Consider the following 23,724-nt stretch of genomic DNA (forward strand, 5'->3'; position numbering starts at 1 on the left):
TCTTAGTTAACCTACAGTGCAGTATTGGTTTCTGGAGAATTCAGTGATTTTTCACTTGCATACAGCACCCAGTGCTTATCACAACGAGTGCCCCCCTTATTACCCATCACCCATCTAGCTCATCCTCCCCCCACCTCCCTCCATCACACCTCAGTTCTCTATCATTAAGAGTCTCCTGTGTTTTATTTCCTTCTCTCTCTTTTTTTTTTAAGATTTTATTTATTTATTCATGAGACACACAGAGAGAGAGGCAGAGACACAGGCAGAGAGAGAACCAGGCTCCATGCAGGAGCCCATGTGGGATTCGATCCTGGGACTCCAGGATCATGCCCTGAGCCAAAGGTGGCACTAAGCCGCTGAGCCACCCGGGCTGCCCCCTCTCCTTTCTTTTTCTCCCCTTCGCATATGTTCATCCGTCTTCCTTCTTAAATTCCATATATGAGTGAGATCATATGGTATTTGTCTTTCTCTGCAGAATCATACATTTCAAATAAGGATCAGTTACTTAGATCTTAATGTCCAAATCCTTCAGGAAAAAAAAGTCTTATCAGTAACTTATCTTGCTCAGCTGAACTGGACAGAACATTTTGTTAAATTTAAACACAGGTTACTGGGAGACAGTGCAAGGAACCAGGAGGCAGTGAGAGCCCAGGGGGTTTTTGGACAGGGACCAGCAGGGGAGTATTCTCCGCCCCCTCAGCAAGTCCTACTTTGGGGGTTGCAGAACACGGTGGTGGTGTAGGTGTTTGTTTTAAAAGAACCTGGACAGGGGGATCCCTGGGTGGCTCAGCAGTTTAGCATCTGCCTTCGGTCCAGGGTGTGATCCTGGAGACCCGGGATCGAGTCCTGGATCGGGCTCCCTGCATGGAGCCTGCTTCTCCCTCTGCCTGTGTCTCTGCCTCTCTGTCTCTCATGAATAAATAAAATCTTAAAAAAAACAAGAAAGAAAGAAACAAGATAGAATATATATATATATATATATATAAAATTTTGGGTTTTGGTAATATATTTTTATGTATAAATATACATACATAAAGTATGTATTATGTAATTTATATAATATATATATATTTACATGTTATATTTATGAAGAGAAAGAGAGGTAGTATACCCCTACACACAGGCATACACCTCTGGGATGACACCCACGCAAGGGTTTTCTATTCTTGCTTTCTGATGTTTCCATCATGAGTGTATTTGTGTAATGCAAAAATAGTAGTTTCGCCTTTACCCTGAAAAGGGAATAAAACCCCAACTGTTTTTTATTTTGACTGAAATATATCTGATAAGTGAAACAAATGTGACAAAAGAAGAAAACCAAGGGAAGAAAAAGACTTGAAGATGTTTGACAAAAACTCCAAGCATGTCTGTCTCGGTGGGAAGTACCCTGGAAACCCTAGCTGGTGTGACTTGCAGACTCTCAAAGTATTGCTTAGGTGATTAGGTATCTCGGGAGGGGACTTCTCTTCAGACCTCAGGATGTACGGCATCGGGAGGCAGCTTTCTGAGGCTGTGCAGTAAGAGCTGGGCAAAGGGGCACCTTGCGGTCTTCTCCAGGGATTATTCCAGGTGCCCTGTTGGCCAGCTTACCTGTCTGCATCAAAGGAGGAGATCCATGAGGCATAGTCAAGGTTGTAGGCCAGGATGGTGGTGTAGTGATTGAATCCAAAAAAGTCATAGGTGCCATTGATCCTCCTCTTCTCACTCTCCGTGAACTCCGGGAGCCTGGATGGAAGGAGCCATTTAGAGTGCAGGGCTTGAGCATCATGCTTTGGGGCAGGGGTGGGGGAGCATTCTAACCCACAGGCCTGGTGGTGACGAGGGGGGCAGCTGTCCAGAAGCAACGAGAGTCCCTCTAGCTATTGCTGAGAGCACCCGAGGCTCCTTCCACCAGACCATAAGCCTCACTTCCCTGTGTTGAGGCAGGGTCCTCTCTTCCTGTTGGCCAAGTGGAAATATAAGTGACTTTTATAAACCTTACCTCCAGGGCTACACACAGGGACCCCACGTACACACTGTACACAGACACATTTACTTCAAAAATTAACACACAGTTTCTGATTTTGAAAATAACATCTCGGAGATACATCCCCTGAGATTAACCCTTCATGTTCACAAGGTTATAATATCTTGTAGTTTTTATTTCCATAATCTGCCCTTCCTAAGTTACTCCGTTTCTGTTGTGGTTTAGGCATGCCTCTTTTCTCCAAAGCCCATCGTTATTAGTAGGGGAACTACATTTAAAAATTTATTGATGTTAATAAATCGGTTTTACGGGACTTGGATGTTTATGCTCACATGATTTTACTACACTTTATTTTTTATTTTTTTTTTAAACATCTGATGGAGAACTTTCCACATGTAGTCTAAGTGAGGCTTTTTTACGGAATGTGACGGACATGCACTTGGGTGCAGCACCTACAGGTTCCACAGCCGGATCTCATTACGTATGTGTCCTGACAGGGACCCGGGGGCTGTTAGTTTAGGGTTGCCTGAGGATGACCCTGCTTAGACTCCGAACATTCTCATCTTGACTGAGATTTCTGCATAATTAACCTTCCCCCACTGGGGCTTCTGAAATGCTGGGAGCAAACTAAAGCCCAAACCCCTCACGCCCTCACTGTCCTGCCCAGGAGCCAGCAGTAGCTCTTTATGGCCTGTGACATCAAGGCTGAGCCCCTGTGGCCTTGCCCACCCACTATCACTGGGCCAGCCCCCCAGCTCTTAGTGGCAGGTACCCCACTCATTCCTACCAGGCCAGTGCGCACCCCCTTCCCCTCGGATGGAGCGCCCTCTGCTCTCCCACGCTCCGTTCACTGTCCCGGCCCAGCTTAACCGCCGTCCCACCTTGTCCGTGGGGTCTCCTGTCTCTACTCCGCCCGCTCTGACCTCATCTGAGTTTCTCTACATGAAGAAATCAGGGAAGAGACCCCCAAAGCGGTAAAGTTCCTCTCTTCCCCGCTGGCGTGCCGGCGGCCTGAGGAGCCAGATTTGGAAGCCCCTCCTTACGTGGACTGTACAGGGCCTGGCCCTGGCCCTGACCCGGGCACGCAGCAGGTGCTCAGGCGAGTTGTGTCGGACTAGCGTGCGGACGTGCCTGCTGGAGACCAGAGTCGGCAGTCAGACCTTACGGCACGGCCTGCGCAGCAGGACTTCCCCCAGCCGGGGCAGAGGTGCACTGTAGGGTCGGGGACTGGGTTACTGAGCCTGCGCCCCTGGGCTCCGTGAGGGGAAGCCTCACGGGCCATGTCAGGAATCCATGCCTTTAGAATTCCTTTTATCTTCCCTGTTCGTGGTGGCTTGAGTTCCTTTGGAGCTTCAGGGTTTATTCCCGTAAGGCCAGGTCGCTCTGTCTCCTACACACGCCTCTAATCCCAGCTGGAGGACTCTTGAACCGAGTATGGGCCCTGGAGTCAAGTCCAGGTTTCAGATCCCAACTCAGTCACTTCAACTGCTGGGTAATCTTGCCATATTCTTTGTGCCTCAGTTTATTCCTCTTTAAATAGGACTAAGAGCGCCCACAGAAGGTGGATAAACGTTAGGTGTCCATGTTGCTGTTACTCCCTTGACAGGAAGAGGAGTGGGCCACAAGTAGGACTGTTTGGGTGCAACCATCACCCCCTTGCTGGCCAAATGACAAAAAGGCACATGCCTGGCAGTGACCCACCGCTACCCACATTCACTCCTAGGGTGATAGTGACAGAGTAAATAAGATGATTTGAGGAACTTGTCCTTGCGTGAGGTACTGGGTTGCTAAGAAGTCGGTGCCCTTGAGACAGATTTCCTGGCTGTTCTACAGAGTAATAACGTCCCACCTACCTCTTTCGAACACCTAGCAAGGCCCTGTCCTCAGCTCAGAGCTTCACACGCACAGTCGTTCAGTGTCCCCAGCAAGCAGGGCAGCTGAGAGAGAGCAGGCCTAAAGCAGGCCTCTCCAACCCCAACGGCCACACTCTCCCCACAGCGTCCACCGGGAGCCTCCACAGACCAAACCTCCCCCTGACCTTTCCCTGGGCACATGGACCTACCGAGACTTGGTGAGGCCGGCAGCCAGGCTCCTGTCACGGATCCGTGTCTTCATCACCTCGTTGTAATCGCCGTTCTTGAAAATAGGGTGTGCAAACCAGCCTCCCATAAACTGCAGGTGGGGTTGAGGATGACAGCGGTGGCATCAGCTAGGGGGCATTCCAGGAGGCCACAGCTTCCCGCCCAAAAGTCCGTGACCTCAGAACCACCCCCTCCTCCCACCCCCACCCCCTCTTAAACTCGCCATCTCCTCACGGCTTAAATGCCCACAGGCCCCATCTGCTGTGGCTGGGAAGGGCAGGGCTGCATCTTCAACCCCTGCAGATCAAAAGGAGGCGCTGAGGACTGCCTCGGACTCCAGAGGTGCTGCCTGGCTGCCCTTGCTGGGGGCCCACGAGAAACTGGGAGAGACCAGAAGCCTCTAGGCTGTGGGTTTCCTCTTACCACAAAGCAGATCCTTCCCCATCATCCTAGGGATCAACCAGAACTTTCTGTGGAGGGCGAAGTTGGAAGGCTTTCCTGGCTGCTCAAGGCAAAGGGTGATTCTTCATGGGCTCTGGATTCACAGTCAATCCAACTTTTGGGGAACTTTTCAAGCTATGTTCTTGAATGGGGTCTAGGCCATTCTTACCTTTAGGGAGGACATGTGGCGCCCAGGTGCTATGATGCTGGGGTCCTGAGGCTTTTTCGGTCTCTCCCCCTCCCCCCCTTCCCTGCTGGCTGATGCCTGAAATGTGGGCTGAGGGTAGCCTCTCAGGAGGCTTTGGAACACACACACCCTGGCAAAAGAGGCTTTGCACACTTGAGGTAGCAGAGTGCTCCTTCCTGGGGTAGCTGGTTTTAGGGTATGTGTGTCTCATGACTCTGGGCCGCAGTTTCACAGTTCAACAACTGGCTCATTCTAATGAGATTAGAGCCTAACATTTCCTGAGTTTTGGGGTTTTGATTTCAGGAAAATTATTGCTCGAATTTACCAGTTCTGTGAGGCTAAAATGAGAGATGCATTATTTTTGTTCTAAGACTTAGAACAGTGGACTGACAAATGGGAAAATTAAGCTCTTATTTGCTTTCATTAATTTGATCACTGTTACCAAGTTCTGTGAAGTCTGGCAAACTAAGACCCATGTTGTCCCCTCAGAATGCCGCTGTCGTCAAGCTCCTCTACAGAGCCTTTTAAAAGTGGGGGCCAGTGAAGAGAGAGAGACCCTTGGCTTTCTTTTCTAAAGATGCTGAAGCACCAGAGAGGGTGCTTTCTAACCCTGTCAGAGACTCTAGCAAGAGCCAGGGAAATGCTGAACCCTGACAACGGCCTTGCTTTTCTCTCCTCATGTCAGGGCCTCACACTGAAGAAAGGATCGGCCATTTTGTTGGCATCCGGTTTCTAGTGACTCTACTTTTTTCCTTTTATTAAAGATTTATTTATTTTAGAGAGAATGTGAGCATCAATGGGGGGGAAGGACAGAGGGAAAAGGAGAATCTTAAGCAAACTCCATGCTGAGCATGGAGCCCCATGCAGAGCTTGATCTGACGACCTTGAGGTCATGACCTGAGCCGAAATCAAGAGCTGGACGCTTAAGCAACTGGGCCACCCAGGTGCCCCATGACTCTTACTTTCAAGGAGCAAAATTCCATGACCAAAGATGCATGTAAAGATGTTAAACTCACAGAATTGGAAAATTATGGGCACTAATGAGTTTCACTAAAGGCCCCCCAACTCAAGGAATTCTTAGGGTGAATAAATAAAATTAGATGGTGACACCTACAGGTGGGTGAAGTGGGACACTGCAGCCCAACTCTCTCAGCTACTATAGTCAAATAGGAGACTGAAGAGATGGAATTCCTGTTCGTCAGCTCCAAGCCAGCATTTTATGCAGCAAGGGCTATACATAAAATGATTTTTAAGATTTAAAAGAAAACTCAACCCCAAAGAACTTGGATCACAGCTGACCTGTGATATAGATAGGTCGTCTCTGCTTCATAGATGAGAAAACTAATGTATAAAAATGTTTAGGTGATTTTTCACAAAATCAGGTAATAGCAAAACAGGGTCTTGAACCTAAATCTTTGTTTTGCAATCTAATTCCATTTCCATTAGCTCATGACAGGAAGGAGAAACAGGCAAGCGTATTAACAAAGCCCAGGGGAGAAACAGACCTGAACGTATCTCCTGGCTGCTTCCACATCCTGCTGGTTAGAGGGGTCTCTGGGCTCAGCCCAGTCACTGCTGATGGTGATGGAAATCACGCCACCTTGACTGGCCCGGTACACGTCATTGTACAGGTGCCAGGCCTCAGCGTGAGCCTTTATTAGGTTGTGGCCAACAACGTAGGGGGCAGTGCCAGGCCTAAAGGAGATTCCTGGAAATGCACACATGGATGTCAACAAGGAATGAACACGGCCAAGAAAATCACTCTCTCCCCACAGACGGCTTCTACGTTTGAGAGAGTGTAGATTTCGGTGTCAGGAGGAAGGGAATTGAAATCCTTCACTTGTTTCTAGCTGGCTAACTTTGGGTAATTCAGTCTTTCAGTCTCCTCCTTGCAAAGTGAGCAATAAGAAAGTTGTTGTGAGAAGGCAAGGAGACTGTGTATGTGAAGCACCTAGCAGCACTGTCTGGTGAGAAGATACTCGGTAAATGTTGGTTTCTGTAACCTTCTCAAAGAATGGCTCCTACATCTCAGGCCGGTTTCCCAGCAGAGTACGTGCCTTGGGAGTTTGACATCCTGGCGCGCTCTGGGGAACCTACAGTGGAAGTAAGGGTTGGAGAATTCAGCTGGTAGAAGCAGCTGACACAGACTCCTTGAGAGCGAACATCGTGAGACAGGTCAGCTCTCACGTACTGAAGGAAGTTGAAGGAATGGTAAACCAAAGCACCAGCCGAGGACCAATGGGAGATAAATGTAACAATCTGTGGCTCTTTCCAGCATTTACATGGGATCCCAAGGAATCATGTGAACGCAGATTCACTCTTCTGCTCAGAACTAGAGAAAAGGTGAACTGGATGGTTCTAAAGGGACAAGGACAGATCCACAATCCCTGATTCAAAACTCTTAGGAAAAAAAAAAAAAAAAAAAAAACCTCTAGGGTCCATGTGGTCTGGAAGTACAAGAGTTTTGTGTGTTAGAAAAGTACTAAGTTGCACGTAACATATTTACACATCACAGCACCCAGGACAGCTCTCTGTAATCAAGGACCGGAACGTGCCTGCAGCAGAAACGTCCACACTAAGTGAGATAATGCCCATAAGCAGCCTCGTATCGGTTCAAGTCAGGATGAGCTCAGGTCAGCCAAATCCATTATTGGAAACGTTTGGATTTTGAAGTTGCAGAAAACACAGTGTGGACCTATACAGTCTGATGGCTCATCCTTTCCTACCTCGGTTAGTCCCGGTCTCCGATCTCAGGGAGCTTCCCATCTGAGGCGGGCCAAAAAAGCACAAAGAAATGAAGCCATTTGGACATACCAAGATGTAAAATCCACGTTTAGGAAAAAGCGGTGCCAGAAGGGGCACGCTGCTGCCTGTCAGGCAGCCTTGAATAAGCGGCAGGGATTCCGAGGCACTGCCATGGAGCTTTCCTGGCCTCCTCTTCCAGTGCCACCTGGATTTCAAGTCTTGGTGGGGCTGAGGATGCCACGCTCCAAAGAGCTGACAAGTGGAGCCTGGGCCCCTTACCTGGAGCTGCTGTCCCGTAGCCATAGCCCTGGGTTGCGATGACAAAGGGCTCATTCAGAGTGATCCAGAACTTCACCTTGTCCCCCAGCCTCTGGAAGAGCACGTCTGCATACTCTTTAAAGCGCTGCACAATGGTCTCATTCTCCCAGCCCCCAACATCCTGGAGTGCCTGGGGCAGGTCCCAGTGGTAAATGGTCACCTGTGGAAAAAGCAAGACCCGCAGTTCCATCAGTCTCCTTTCACGGGAACTCACGGGTCCTGTAAGCACCAGCACAGATGCTACCAACGCAGAGAATGAAAAGGCAAAACAGCTCACAGGTTCGGGGGCGGGAGTGGGGGGGGGGCGGAGTGGCAGGGACAGCAGTGCTGGCGTGTGGGAGTCACATCTGGGTCTGAGAAGCCTGGTTTGAGTCCCGGCTCTGCCACCTACGAGCCGTGTGACCCTGGCTCAGGCACTAAGATGTGCACGCACGTCATGGAATTCTTGTGGGGCCTGCGTCACGTAGCAGAGCCCGTGACAAGTGGCCGACACCGGGCAGCTCTTCAGTGTTGCCTCGGTGGTCGTCAGGAATTAGAAACGCCAGCGCTCCAGAACCCGCCTGGGTAGGCTGCTGAGCGCTGAGGCTCTGAGGCTCGAGGAGGAGCGTGGAGGTGTTTTGCTTATAAAGGGGGGACACCCCGGAAACATCATCCAGTGTATCTGGAGGTTCTTCCTGTGGAGCCGGGAATACCTTGCTGGAGGCGGCTCCCTGGCCATATCCACGTCACCCTTCCTGCCTCCTGGCCTTCCCCTTGATGACCTCACACACCCCCATGTGGGCTAAGCCTGGTCTCCACTGGGCCACTAACCATCTTCAGCCCAGACACAGTCTCCCTTTACATGGCAGACCCTTCCCCGGCCCACGTATCCATTCAGACTCTCCTCTCTATTCTTTTTTTTCTTTTTTTTTTTTAAGATTTTATTTATTTATTCATGAGAGAGAGAGAGAGACAGGCAGAGGGAGAAGCAGGCTCCATGCAGAGAGCCCGATGCAGGACTCGATCCCAGGTCTCCAGGATCAGGCCCTGGGCCCAAGGCAGGCGCTAAACCGCCGAGCCACCCAGGGATCCCCTCTCCTCTCTATTCAAGACCCACACCTCCCTGAAGCTTTCCGTGCCCAACGCTTTCCCTTTCCAAGCGTCTCAATGCCCTCAAAGACTGTTCCACTGTTGGCCCTGAGCTATGTGCTCTCTGATGTTCTGAACTGTGTGTGATGAAGTTCATTGTCCGCTGAGACCGTGGGGTCCTGCAGGCAGCCACCTGGCCATGTTCTCTCTCCGCATTCAGTGTAAGAAGTGCTGCATGGCTGGTTCGCTCCTGCAATGTTATCAGTATGAGGGAAGAAGTCCAGAGAGCACTTTATTTAGGGGGGAAAATAGTAACATGGAGATGACATTCTGGCCGCAGTATGTAATCGCAGCCAGAGGAGCAGGGGAAACGCCGAGCTTCACAGAACCGTGCCCTCCAGTGCTTTACCACATATGGCCCAGGTGAAGAGGAAAAGTGTTCTTAGGCTCCCAATTTTAAAATTTTGGTGAGAGCAAAGTAAGCTCACAAGTGAGCATAATAACTAGCTGAAACACACACACCCTTTAGCTGCAGTAATTCTGCTCCTAGGACTACAGGCTATTTAACCCATGTGAAATTACATATGTCTGTGATTACTCAATGCACTCGTGGTTAAAATGGCAAAAGACTGGGAACATCACAGGGAAGAGTTGACAAACAGGAAAGAAAGTAGGGTACAAATAGAATTCCATATGACTTTAAAAGAAAAAAGAATCAACGAGGAGATATGGATATGGAAATATATGTCAGCAATACTGTTAAATAAAAGCAAATAGGCTTTTAAAACTGCATGTATGTCACCAGTATGAAAAAAGAGGAGGAAGGGAACAAACATGCACACATGTAGACATTTCCTGGCTAATCTATGCAAAAGAAGGACATGGGAACCTAGCAAACTTGGCTGCCTTGAGGCAGGGGAACTGGCTGGCTGGGGGTCAGAGATGGAAGGAAAATCATCACTGTGGACTCTCACACTTTTTAAATTCTGCACCATGTGAATTTACTGACAGCTCAAAAATTGAATCTGAAAACAGCATTTTGTTTTTGTAACATGGAGCTCCCTGGCCCAGCAGGCCCCACCCCCACCATTTGGACTTGACCAAGGCCTGACTGGGGCCCGACTTCACCTGGGGCTTGATATTGGCGGCCAGCAGAGCGTCGATGAGCCGCACATAGTAGTTGAGGCCTGCTTCATTGACGTACTTGTTGGTTCCATCTGGGAGGACACGAGACCAGGAGACAGAGAAGCGGTAGTGGGACACACCCAGGTTCTGCAGGGCGACCACGTCCTCAGCAATCTTGTGATAACTGTCACAGGCCACATCTCCATTGTCATCATTCCCAATCTTCAGTGGTGTGTGAGAAAACGTGTCCCAAATACTGAGTCCTTTGCCATCTGCTCTCCATGCACCTTCAACCTCAAGGGGACAAGACATGGTCTAGGTTATTATGCTGTCAAGCCCTCCCAAGTTCCTTTGTCAACAAGGGAGTCGTGAATCAGGATGCAGGTCAGCGCTACCTCTGGGAAACTTCTCTAGCCACCCTCTGATTTCCGAATTCCTACAACTTTCTGTACACACTTTCTGTCCATCCTGGCACTGTCTCTCTGCATCACACTGTTACGAAAGTGCCGACTGACTTCCAGGATATTGTGTCTTTCATCTTGGTGTCCCAGCACTTAACACAGCAGTGTCTGGTGTATGGCAGGTGCTCACTGAAAGTCTGAATGAACAATTGCACATACCTCCACCCCCAATCATGGTCAAACAAATACCAGTGATGCCAGGAGTGGAAGCAGAATTTCTAATCAGGACCTTTATCACCGTTTCTGTGCCTCCTTTACTCTTCCCACCTACCTTATACAGAAAGTGACCATAAGTCACTGGGCAAATGCTTACTTACAGACTTAGGTAATGTGATACATACAAGTTCTAGTATTTAATTTTTCTATTTTTTATTTATTTTGGAAACAGCAAGTGTGCACAAGCAGGGGTGGGGGGAGGGGCCGAGGGAAAGGGAAAGAGAATCCCAAGCAGACTCCCACCAAGCAAGGCACCTGACTCAGGGCTCCATCCCACAACCTTGAGATCATGACCTGAGCCAAAAATCAAGAGTCAATGTTTAACTGACTGGGCCACCCAGGTGCCCCTATTTTACTTTAAAGCACTACAGCACATATGCTGTGATATTATGTAACTGGATGCAGCTAAGGTAGTGTTGGCATCCCAAGAACACACGCCCAGGCTTGGCCTGCACAGCCTCCATGCAAGTGGCAGGTCCCGGGCCAGCAGGCATGCACCAGTGCATGAGATAGCTTTGGTGGCAACGAGATTAGTTAATGCAGGGGGATGGAGAAAATAAGTGACAATGGTGAGGCTATTAGGAACTAGATTTTTTGCCATTAGAGAAAGGAGATACAAATACGGGTAACGGGAAGGCTAGCATGAAGCCTGTGGAGTTGGATTGGAATTGGACATTGGTATGAAGTCTTTTTTTTTCCAATCTACATAGAGCTGGGGTGGATGTAGAAATACATATAAGTGCACATGTGTTTGTGCACGTGTACACACATGTATTTCCTGGATCTGTCTACTGTGAGGGCTGAGGAATGCTGACACCCCAGTAGCAGTGAGCACACCTAGCAGTTAGCCTTCAGTTTCTAAATGCTCCTGTCCAGGAGAAGAGGCCAGGGCTCATTAGAGAAAGGGAGGGTTACAGGGCTCGGGCAGTAAAGGTCCAAGATGATCCTGGAACATTCTGTACCAGAATGAACTAAGGAAGTGACCAAAGAATTATAGGCCATGTGAAAAGGACACAGGATCTGGCTAAAAGGCACTCTCCATGGTAAAATGTGGAAAAATGTGAACATCTGAATACCTAATAATAGCAGAAGTATAACTCATTGAATAAAATAGGACTCCATGAGGCCATACTGATGCATATTTATATAATATGAATAAATAGAAAAGCCAGAGCTTGACCTTTTTGTTGAATGCCACTTAACAAACACAAGAGGAATAATGAAATGAGAAAATCACCATTCGTCAGCGATCACAGTAATAACCAATTCAGGCAAAAATTATCAACAGTTGTTAGAACTAGTGGGTAAAATTTGATGAGGAATAGGTTATAGAGTATCCAAGTAGTTTGCCACAAAATACTTATTATAACTACAAAAAACTTACTAATCTTATGATAGAGAAACCTGGCAAATACTTTCTCATTCAAGGAATGAAATCTGTTTCATATACATACTATATGTGTGTGTGTGTGTGTGTGTGTACACACGTATATATACTATATATGTATAAACACACGGAAAATAAGGCAAATGGTAAAATTTTAACAGTTGACAAATATGAGGAAAGAATACATAGGAGTCCTCTACTATTTTTGCAACTTTCCTGTATGTTAAAAGATTTCCAAATAAAAAGGTTTTAAAAAGAACGCATGATCAGGGCCGCCAAGGTGGCAAAGCAGGTTAAGCATCTGACTCTTGGTTTTGGCTCAGGTCATGATCTCAGGGTTGTGGGATCGACAACGTGAAGTCTGCTTATGATGGTCTCTCCTGCTCCCTCTTCTCACCACGCCCCCCGCCCAGTGTTCACTCGTTTCTCTAAAATAAATAAATAAATAAATCTTAGAAAAAGAGAAAAAGTGAACAATCAGGCTGTGTCTAATCAGGAAGTCCACACTATAAGCACGTCTCATTAATTCTTGCTTCGTACGTGACACTTTGCTGATTAGACAAGTTAATATCACAAATGGTGACAATCATGCCTGCTGACTGCCTGATGAATAGAAATGGGTGCTTGCTGATGCCAGTTTACTCACTCAAGATGTGGGCTGGCCCAAAGCTTTTCAAGACACTCCTTTCCTTGCATGGACAGGGCTTAAGAGTCCTACAGGGTCTGAAACCTGTGCCGGAGAATACATTCCTAACCCTTCCTGTGTCCAGCCATGAACTTGTGGGGCAGTGGTTCTCACCCAGGGCCTATTTATTTTGTCCCTGAAGAGACATTTAGCAATGACTGGCAACATTTTTAACTGTTACAGCTTGGGGAGGAATCTACTGACCTCTAGTGGGTACAGAGCAGGGATGCTACTAATCACCCCGCAGCGCAGAGGAAAGCCTCGCAAAAAGGAATTATCCATGCAAATGTCAATCAGGCCAAAGTGGAGAAAACCCTGTACAGTGGATTCTGTTGGCATGAAGTAAGAGTAAGAGAATGGGGTGTCCGAAATCCTGGCATTTCCTGGAGTGATTCTTTCACTCAAGGTGTCGGCCAGGATACGTGAATAGTCTTTGTATCTGTGCATTTATTTTTTTTTCTGTGCATTAGCAATGTCCAGATTTCACAGAGGAAGACATACACATGGCCAACAAGCATGTGAGAAAATGCTCTGCATCACTTGCCATCAGGGAAATACAAATCAAAACCACAATGAGATACCACCTCACACCAGTGAGAATGGTGAACATTAACAAGACAGGAAACCACAAATGTTGGAGAGGATGCGGAGAAAGGGGAACCCTCTTGCACTGTTGGTGGGAATGTGAACTGGTGCAGCCACTTTGGAAAACTGTGTGGAGGTTCCTCAAAGAGTTAAAAATATACCTGCCCTACGACCCAGCAATTGCACTGCTGGGGATTGACCCCAAAGATACAGATGCAGTGAAACGCCAGGACACCTGCACCCCGATGTTTCTAGCAGCAATGTCCACAATAGCCAAACTGTGGAAGGAGCCTCGGTGTCCATCCACAGATGAAGGGATAAAGAAGCTGTGGTCTATGTATACAATGGAATGTTCCTCAGCCATCAGAAAGGATAAACACCCACCATTTGCTTTGACATGGATGGAACTGGAGGGTATTATGCTGAGTGAAATGAGTCAGTCGGAGGACAAATACTATATGGTCTCATTCATTTGGGGAGTATAAAAAATAGTGAAAGGGATTAAAGGGGAAAGGAGAGAAAATGGATGGGAAATATCAGAGAGGGAGACAGAACATGAGAGACTCCTAACTGAGAAACAAACTAGGGGTGGTGGAAGGGGAGGTGGGTGGGGGGTTGGGGTGACTGGGTGACAGGCACTGAGGGGGGCACTTGATGGGATGAGCACTGGGTGTTATGCTATATGTTGGAAAATTGAACTCCAATGAAAAAAATAAAAATAAAAAATAAAGTAGAAAATGTAATAAAAAAGGGGGATCTCTCCCCTGCATCTAAAAATGACCCCAATGTCCAGATGGCAGAATGTGGTCTGAGACTTCATGGCAACCCAGCAGCGTGGTCTGGGACGAGCCAACCCTCACCCGCCTCGGATACATCAGCAGCTCTAGCTGGCTAGAAAACACCCCCGGCTGCGCACACCGAGTCAGGTCAGCTCACAGCACTGACCCCAACCAGGTTCCACGAGAGCGCACAGAGCACCCCCTCCTGCCTCAAAGGAAATAAACGGAGGCAGAGGATACAAAGCGGGGACTCCCCACTAACTGCCTGGGCCAGTCACTCTGCTTTTTATCTTTTGTTTTTCTGGGAAAAAGCATAACCCCTATATCTTCTGTATGAGTGAGTTTGGTTTGGCGTGCGTCAGCTAGCAACGTGATGCCGTCAGGACACCGAGACTAGCCCAGGCCCACGTGACAGCCATTTTGAGCAAACTGCCTGCTTGGAAGGGACTAGGTAAGAAATAGACCTATTCCAGCAGAGAATCTTCCTGTTTGCACGTCGCTGCCTAAGTGTTCGTGCCCAGATTCACCTGCTCCATCTCGCCTGCCAACACCTGTCTCAGCATGGCCCTCGAAACCCCGCTGGTCTGCCTGAATTTGGGGATGTGAAGAAACGGGGCTGAAGGAAGAGGGCCTCCCAGACCCCCTGCACAGCATCTATACTTCCCTCCCCAGGGCTGTGAGAAGCCCGTGTCCCTGCCCTCCCAGCCCCGAGCCAACAGCCTGGCACGTAATAGGTACGCAACACATGTTGCTGAACTGCCCTGGACTTCTCACCTGATACGCAGCAGTGGCTGCACTCCAGATGAAGCCCTCGGGAAAATGTCCATAGAGAAACTCATCTTCCTTGGGCAGCGGCATGCCGTTGTTGGTGATGACCTCTGTGTAGTACCTGGCGGAGGCTCTTGCCGTGCGAGGCCTATTTCTGTTGTTGAAATCAACATGGTACAGTCCAAACTTGACTGTGTAGCCATTCAGCCACTCAAAGTTGTCCATCAGAGACCACGCAGAATATCCTCGAAGGTCTACGCCGTCAAGTCTATAGGCTGGGAACATTCCAAAGGGAGCAGAGAAGAGCTTTACACCAGGAGGGTGAGGTCCCCAAGAAGCCCGGCCAAGACTAGCATCTCACTCAAGACAATAGCCTCAACCATTAACCTGTGCACACAGCTAATGTGTGCCCAGACAGACAAGTCACCTTGTCCTTTTTGCCAGCACTGGTGCCCTCATAGCAATAATTAATGACTGATCTTTGCAAAATCATATTCTTTTTTGGGGTAAAGGGACAAATCTCAAATCAGGAGTCTCAGCGCACTTTAGAAGTTAAACATACAAATGTGAATTAGAGAAGGGTTTCTTGTTCTGGAGTTCATGGAACTCACCAGAATATAAGCTCCCCATCCTTTTGTTCACTGCTCTTAGGATAGAACTTGTCACATAGTGGTTGCTCAATAAGGAACGGATGGACCCACGAAAATTCTCTGTATGCGTGGGAAGATGACCACATCCTTTTTCCAGTTTCCAAAGGGATACGTAACCCCAGATGGGAAAAGAATTATGGAGTTAGGGCCAAAGAGAGACTTGTCAATGGTGTGTAGCCCACTCTGTCAAACCATGTCAGGCACATGACATATGGCTGCTGAAGATTCTGTAAGGGGGATAGGAATTCTCACATATGGGGATGCCTGGGTGGCTCAGCGGTTGAGCGCCTGCCTTCAGCCCGGGGCCCCGGGATCGAGTCCCGCATTGGGCTCCCCGCATGGGGCCTGCTTCTCCCTCTGCCTGTTTCTGCCTTTGTCTCTGTGTCTCTCATGAATAAATAAAATCTTTTTAAAAAATGAATTCTCACGTACCTTTCAAAGCTTCATTGATGTAGGTTTTGTGATAAAATATCCTATCGGTATCGTCCACTTTGGAATTTCCCAGCCCCACCCCGTTTTCAGTGATGTAAATGGGGATGTCCCCGTACTCTTCCTTGATCCAGTTGAGCAGCCTTCGCGTGCCCCAGGGCGCAGCTCTGTTCACGGCTGTGGAAGGCCACGAGGAGTCCTCCTCCTCGGTGGTCTCCTGGTCCTCTTCATAGGAGGGTGGATTTAACCTGGGTGTCTTGTGCTGCACGATTCTGGAGGAGTAGGTATTGAGGCAGAAAACATCAGCTGTAGCTCGGATGTAGCTCTTCTCTTCCTCGGTGAAGCTTGGCAGGCGGGAGGTGGCTAAGTGTTGAAGCTCACTCCTATTCCCCACTTTCCACTTCATGGCATCAGGATAGTCTCCATTTCGGAAAATAGGGTGGGCGAACCAGCCCAGGGAAAACTGCAGGGTTCGGTCAGCTGCCTCCACGTCCCTCGGGAGCTCCGGTGACTTGGGCTCTGCCCAGTGTGTACTGAGGCTCAAAGAGATGACCCCCTTCTGTTCCTGCCTGTATTTCTCATCATAAGTGTGATAGACTTTGGCATGAGCTTTGATAATTGCATGGCCAATCCTGTAAGGTGCCCAGCCTGGGTCTTTCACCTTTGGAGGAAAATCCCCTGAGCCGTAACCTAACCATGCCTGGTATGTGGGCTCATTGAAGGTCATCCAGAACTTGACTCTGTCCCCAAAGGTCTGGAAACAAAAGTCTGCATAGCTGTTAAACAACTCAATCAAGGAAGGATTTTCCCAGCCTCCAATATCCTGGAGGGCCTGGGGCAGGTCCCAGTGGAATAGGGTCACCATGGGTGAGATGTTGCTTGCCACCAAGCCATTGATCAGTCTGTTGTAATAATCAACACCATATCTGTTGATAGAACTGTTTCTCCCTGTTGGGAAAATCCGAGACCAGGAGAGAGAGAAGCGATAGGCCTTCACCTTCAAAGCTCGAAGCATATTCAGATCGGCATCCAATTGGTTATAGCTGTCACAGGCGATGTCTCCGGTGGAATTGTCTTTCACGTTGTTCCCTGGTGTGTGGGTGAAGTTATCCCAGATGCTGGGACCTTTGCCATCAGCATCCCAAGCTCCCTCGATCTGATAGGCTGATGAGGACACGCCCCACAGAAAGTCATCCCGGAAAGTGCCGTGGTAGAACAAATCTCTTTCAAACTTGGGTTGGTTGGAGAACTTTTCCCAAACTACTTTAGCCTTGGAGGGCACGTCAGATGGAAAAGGGAAGGCTCTGATTTTAGTTGGAAAGTCGGCCGTACGGGGTGGTGGCAGGCTCTTGACTACCTTGGGAAGGAAACCGTTCTTTTCAATGATGCTGGTGAAAAAGTAGGCAGATTTCCTGGGAGTTCTTGGCTTGCTGCTGTCATTGAAGTTAACGTGGTGCAGCCCAAACCTCTGGCTGTAACCAGAGGGGCCTTCGAAGCCATCTATGAGGGAACGAGCGATGTAAGCTCGAACATCCACCAGGTCCTCCTTGATGGCTATGGGGAAAAACATAACTCAGGATTATTTTAAAGTCTCTATTACTGTATGCACATTTTGGAGGGGACATAGGTTACCTCAAAATGTTAACCCTTTTTCCCTAGAATAATAGAAAAAATCCACAAGACTACAAAATCATCAGGCCACATCTGTGGTCATAAATCTCAGTCCAGAGGAGCATCCCTGTCTTAAAATGAATATGAGAATGTGTCCCATTTGCTATTATTAGGGATCCCTGAATTTTCATAGAATGCACAAATATTTAAAATGTACTTTGGTTTTTCCTCATATTTAGCAATACTGACATAAAATGATCACATATCCCATATTAAAAAAGAGAAATGAAGCCTACAGTAAGGTATTTCCTGGTACAATGGGTTGAATAGTGGTCCCCAAAAAGATATGTCCAAATCTTAACTTCCCATACCAATGAATGTAGTATTATTTGGAAAAGGGGTCTTTGTAGATGTAATTAGGATCTTACGATGAGCTCATCCTGCATTAACCAGGTGAGTCTGAAATTCAATGACAAGTATCCTTAAAAGAGAAATAGAGAAGGTCCACATGAAGATGAAGGCAGAGATTGGGGTGATGCAGCCACTAGCCAGGGAATGCCTGGAACTACCAGAGGCTGAAAGAGGCAAGGAAGGAGCCTACTCTGGAGACTTCAGAGGAATAGTGGCCCTACTGACATCTCCATTTTGGACATTTGGCCTCTAGAACCACGAGAGAAGGAAAAGAAAGAAAAGAGGGAAAGTCTAGTGAGTCAACCACAAACCAGCTTCAGAGTAAAGCAATGGCTTTGGGCTCAAAATGGGAACCAGCAAAGTATTAAGCCCTATTTTTATCAGGTTACACAGCCTCTCAACAAACATTGACTGTATAAGAAGTAGATCATTCATGTATTTTATATAGTTCATTTAATCATTCAATAAATAATTTAGTAAGCACCTACTTCATCCCAGTCAGTAATAGTCTCTGGAAACATAAAGATGAACAGAAGCCTCATAGGTTAGTAGATATTGCTTAGACAGAAATAGAAAGGAAAAAAAAAAAAAAAAAGAAATAGGCCTATGGTGGGCAGCCCGGGTGGCTCAGCGGTTTAGCACCACCTTCAGCCCAGGGCATGATCCTGAGACTAGGGATCGAGTCCCACGTTGGGCTCCCTGCATGGAGCCTGCTTCTCCCTCTGCCTGTGTCTCTGCCTCTCTCTCTCTCTCTCTCTCTCTCTCTCTCTCATGAATAAATAAAATCTTTAAAAAAAAAAAGTCTGTTTTATGGGGACACCTGGATAGCTCAGTGGTTGAGCATCTGCTCAATGATGAGAAACAAGTGTTAGTTAAGAGGTGAAGAAAACATACTCTCATACACAGCTGGTGGGAATGTAAATTACTAGAGCCACTGTGGAAAACAATATGGAGGTTCCTCAAAAAAATTAAAAATAGAATTAGCCAAAAAAAAAAAAAATTGGAATTAGCCTATGATTCAGTAATTCCACTACTGGGCATTTACCCAGAGAAAACAAAAACACTAATTCAAAAAGATATATGTACCCTGTTTATTTCAGCATTAGTTACAACAGCCAAATTATGGAAGCAGCCCAAGTGTCTATCAGAAGATGAATGGATAAAGAAAATGTGGTATTTATATATACAATGAAATATTACTCAACCATAAAAAAGGAATGAAATCTTGCCATTTGCAACAACATGGATGGAGGTAGAGGGTAAAATGCCAAGTGAAATAAGTCAGTCAGATAAATACAAATACCATATGATTTCACTCATATGTGGAATTTAAGAAACAAAAAAAGGATACAAGAGACAAAGACTTTTAAGCATAGAGAACAAATAGTTACCAAAGGGGGGGTGGGGGGATGGGTGAAACAGGTGAAAGAAATTATGAGTACACTTATCATGATGACCACTAAGTAATGTATAGAATTGTCAGATCACTGTATTGTACACCTGAAACCAATATAACATGGTATGTTAACTATCCTAGAATTAAATTTTTTTTTAATTGTTAAAATACATGAAACTGTGTCAGGTTAAGAATAATCCAATTAATTCATATCTACAGAATCAAAGTGAATGATGTGGAATGTAGATTTTATAGCTTGTTAAAGGAGATGGAGATTAATGTGGCCAGAACAATGAGGGTTTAATGGGTTGGAGTCCCATGCTATAATGCCATCGTCATCCTATATTGCAATTTTCTGTGTGCTTCTGTAGACTTTGATTATCCCATGGGGAAAAGATGATATTTGTTCAATATTTTACCCTTATGGTCTTGTGCAACATGTGGTACATAATTGTCACTGAATACATTTTTGTTAAACGAAGGCATTAAAAGATGATGAGTCTTGATCAATGGATAAGACTCAGATGGGCAGAATGTGGAAGGAGGCATTATAGGGAATAAGAACAAAGGAGCAGAGACTTGAGGCTTCTGGAGGATACAAGGGGGCTGATGTGAAGGATTTCTGCTATTACTACTAACACTACTTTTTGGCTTCATTTTCTCGGTAGATTCTCTTTGTCTCATTAAACAAAACTGAAGACTTGGAGAAGTACCACCCGCCTTCCCATCACCAGCATATCCACTTGTCTTACCCTTGAGCACCTCATTGATATATTTATTGAAGTAGTCTACTCTCAAGGAATCCTCAAAGAGATCTTCAGTCTCCCCTATAGGCATGCCATTCCCAGCCAGGTAGATCGGAACTTTTCCTCTTGTGTATTCCAAAGACACAAACTTTAACAGCCTCCTTATGCCCCAGGGCACCACATAAATCCAAGGGGATGAGGTCTGGGGCCATGCAGGGTCCACATGTTGGGTAAAGCCTCCAATGGCATCATAGCTGGGGATGCAGGAATCTTGTTGGGTCTTGCTGATGAGGCGGGAGGTATAATGAGACAGACCCAGAAAATCAGCGGAGCCTTTCAGGAGCTGCTTCTCTGCTTCAGTAAACTCAGGGAGCTGGGCCACAGGACTGGGGCACTGTTGGTTCACCTGTTGGATCCGAGCCTTCAGGGCAGGAGGGTAGTCTCCATCCACAAAAATGGGGTGTGCAAACCAGCCCAGCATGAAGTGCAAGTAGAGTTCCGAGGCTCTGACGTCCTCGGGCCTCTCTGGGGACAGAGGCTCTGCCCAGTCTGAGTTCAACACAATGCCTACACGTCCCTGCTGCTGTGGACGATAGTAGCTATTATAGTGGTGCCAAACTCTGGCATGAGTCTTGAGGATCAAGTGAGCCACCTCGTAAGGAAGAAAGAAGGAAATACAGTGCTTAATAACAACCAATAGCAAAGCCAATGACAACCATGAATCAATAGCAAGTCTACAACACCAACAACTAGTTAGCACCGGTGTCAATGTTACCTATGTTAATGACAACATTATCGCTGAACATGTCCACCAATGTAAACAACATCAGCAAGTCATCGACAAGTTAATGCCAATGTCAACAAGTCAACAATATCAACAGGCAGTTAAGACCGATGTTAACAGTGTGAATTAATCAACATGGACAATATTGACATTGAATTATCATCAACACCAGTGCTAGTAATACCCACAATGCAGACAACAAAGTCAGTAAATCAACAACATCTACAAGCTGCCGCCACCACCACCGACAGGTCAATAGCAACAGCATCAAAAACCATGGTTCATAGTAAACATTGTTAATGAATTCTCTCGTGAATTCCTCACAACCACCTTATCTGGCAAGTATAGTTATTATTACCACTGTACAGATGAGGGAAACAAGATCCAGAGACGCGTAGACTGCAGGAAGCCTGACTCTAAGCCTGTATTCCACCCCCCCACTGCTATTCGCCTTTGTCCTCAAGAAGTACTTACTAATTCATCAACAACGAATTTGGGGGAATTATTTTAGTTGACATACAAGGCGTGGACAAGTCTTTTTAGCCTACCTGTCCTCCTTTCTACTTAGTGAAATCTAGGAAGAAAACACAAGCCCGGGAATTTCTTTATAGATTTAACTCAAGGTCTTACAAAAGTCAACCGCTTCCCTTGGCAGAGCACTGTGGGAAAACAGGCAAAAGCAGGGTGCCTGGAGCATAACAAACTTAGGTTTGAATCCTGACTTTGTCACTGACTTGCTCAGTAAACTCAATCTTCTCAGTTTCCTTGTCTGCAAGAAGCGGTAATTATGGATCCATTCAGGAGGACTAAGTAAAATCGCGTATACAAAGCACAAAGTAAAAACTGGAGGGCAGGAGCGAGTGCTTAGCTTCCTTTCCTTTTTGGTTTTTATCATCTGAAGATGATGACACTTATTTTTGAGGAATTTCCTATCAAAATATGCTCTAGGAAGTCAAACTCCTCACTGCTTCTCACATTCCAAATGTTAGTCCTTCACTGGGTCCTAAACACCAATGGCAAACTGTGCTCCTTTCCAAAAGGCAGGAATGCTTGCCTTCCAGTCTGTGCCAGGCGGGGCTCAATGCCGTATGACAACCAGCAGATCCAGCCACTGTGGCCGTGTAAGCACACGGGAAAGTGTTCAGGAGGGACGCCTGGGGGCTCAGTGGTTGAGCCGCTGCCTTCCGCTTAGGGCGTGATCGGGCGTCCTGGGATCGAGTCCCACATCGGGCTCCCTGTAGGGAGCCTGCTTCTCCCTCTGCCTCTCTCTCTCTCTCTGTGTGTCTCTCATGAATAAATAAATGAAATCTTAAAAAAAAATAAAAATAAAAAGTGCACTAAATTGAGTGCAGAGTGCACGGTCAACGCAAGGGAGCTAGGACTGGAAGGAAACACGGGCAGGATGACAAGGCCAGTGGGCGGCCTCCGGCCCCCTCGCCTGGGTCCGGTGACCGGTTCAGGGAGCCCTCCAGAGCTCTCCCCCCGCAGGGAGCCCCCCAAAGCTCTCTCTCCCTGCAGGGAGCCCCGCATAGCTCTCCCCCACTGCAGGGAGCCCCCCAGAGCTTTCCCCACCGCAGGGAGCCCCCCAGACCTCTCCCCCCTGCAGGGAGCCCCCCAGAGCTCTACCCCCCTGCAGGGAGCCCCCCAGAGCTCTACCCCCCTGCAGGGAGCCCCGCATAGCTCTCCCCCCCTGCAGGGAGCCCCCCAGAGCTCTCCCCCCTGCAGGGAGCCCCCCAGAGCTCTCCCCCCCTGCAGGGAGCCCCGCAGAACTCTCCCCACCGCAGGGAGCCCCGCATAGCTCTCCCGCCCTGCAGGGAGCGCCCCAGAGCTCTCCCTCCCCTGCAGGGAGCCCCGCATAGCTCTCCCCCCCTGCAGGGAGCCCCCCAGAGCTCTCCCCCCCTGCAGGGAGCCCCGCATAGCTCTCCCCGCTGCAGGGAGCCCCCCAGAGCTCTCCCACCCCCCCCCCCCCCCCGCGCTCTCCCTCCCCCCCCGCAGGGAGCTCCCCCCCTCGAAGTACCTCGAAGGAGGCCACCCCCGGGTCCGAGATGCCCGGCGGGTGCTGGCCGCTGCCGTAGCCGGCGTAGCTCGTCACCCACGGCTCGTGGAAGGTCACCCAGAGCTTCACGCGGTCCCCGAAGGTGGCGAAGCAGAAGGCGGCGTAGCGCAGGAAGGCGTCGGCCACCCGGGGGTCGCGCCAGCCGCCGAGCCGCTGCAGCGCGCGCGGCAGGTCCCAGTGCGAGAGCGCGGCCACCGGCTGCAGGCCCGCCGCCAGGAGCGCCGCCACCAGCCGCCCGTAGTAGGCCACGCCGCGGGGGCTGGGCGCGCGCCCCTCGCCGGGCAGCACGCGGGACCAGGAGATGGAGAACTTGTAGACCTGCGCGCCCAGGCCCCGAAGCAGGGCCACGTCCCAGGCCGCCTTGTGGTAGCTGTCGCTGGCCACCTCGGGCGTCGCCGCGCCCCCGCGCCCCGCGCCGTCCCAGACGCTCGGGCCGCGGCCGTCCTCGGCCCAGCCGCCCTCCACGCTGAAGGCCCCGGTGGACGCGCCCCAGAGGAAGCCTTCGGGGAAAGCGTCCTGCAGGAACGCGTCCCTCTGGGCCCGGGACTGGTTGGCGAACGCCCCCCACGCCCTGCGGTAGGCGGAGCGCGCGCCCCCCAGGTCCTGCTGGGGAGGACCCCGCTGGGAGCCGGGCCCGCTGCGGGGTGGAAAGACAGACGGACGCGGCATGACTGCGCGCGCTCAGCACCGCGCACCCGAGAGCCCTCGTCCCCGGTGGACCTCCCAGGAGCGGGGGGCAGAAGCCACCCACCAAGTCCCCGAAGACGGGGGGAGTACTGCCAGGCCCCTTCTTAGGCAGTGATCTTTTTTTTTTTTTTACATTTTATTT

General features: G+C 48.7%; 1 protein-coding gene across 1 annotated transcript in view; it reads right to left on the minus strand.

Annotated features, from left to right (window-relative positions):
- LCT (lactase) overlaps positions 1–23,724 on the minus strand; it is a 51,380-nt gene that overhangs the window by 6,319 nt on the left and 21,337 nt on the right. The window contains exons 6-14 of the mRNA XM_038564534.1: positions 22,857–23,532; positions 20,062–20,707; positions 15,895–17,445; positions 14,819–15,087; positions 9,935–10,225; positions 7,700–7,898; positions 6,181–6,383; positions 4,029–4,138; positions 1,591–1,725 (exon numbers count right to left, since the gene is read on the minus strand). Of these exons, the coding sequence (XP_038420462.1) occupies positions 1,591–1,725; positions 4,029–4,138; positions 6,181–6,383; positions 7,700–7,898; positions 9,935–10,225; positions 14,819–15,087; positions 15,895–17,445; positions 20,062–20,707; positions 22,857–23,532 (4,080 nt within the window). The remainder of the gene's footprint in view (positions 1–1,590; positions 1,726–4,028; positions 4,139–6,180; positions 6,384–7,699; positions 7,899–9,934; positions 10,226–14,818; positions 15,088–15,894; positions 17,446–20,061; positions 20,708–22,856; positions 23,533–23,724) is intronic.

Source organism: Canis lupus, chromosome 19, assembly GCF_011100685.1.
Source record: "Canis lupus familiaris isolate Mischka breed German Shepherd chromosome 19, alternate assembly UU_Cfam_GSD_1.0, whole genome shotgun sequence".
In the NCBI taxonomy this organism is placed as follows: domain Eukaryota; kingdom Metazoa; phylum Chordata; class Mammalia; order Carnivora; family Canidae; genus Canis; species Canis lupus.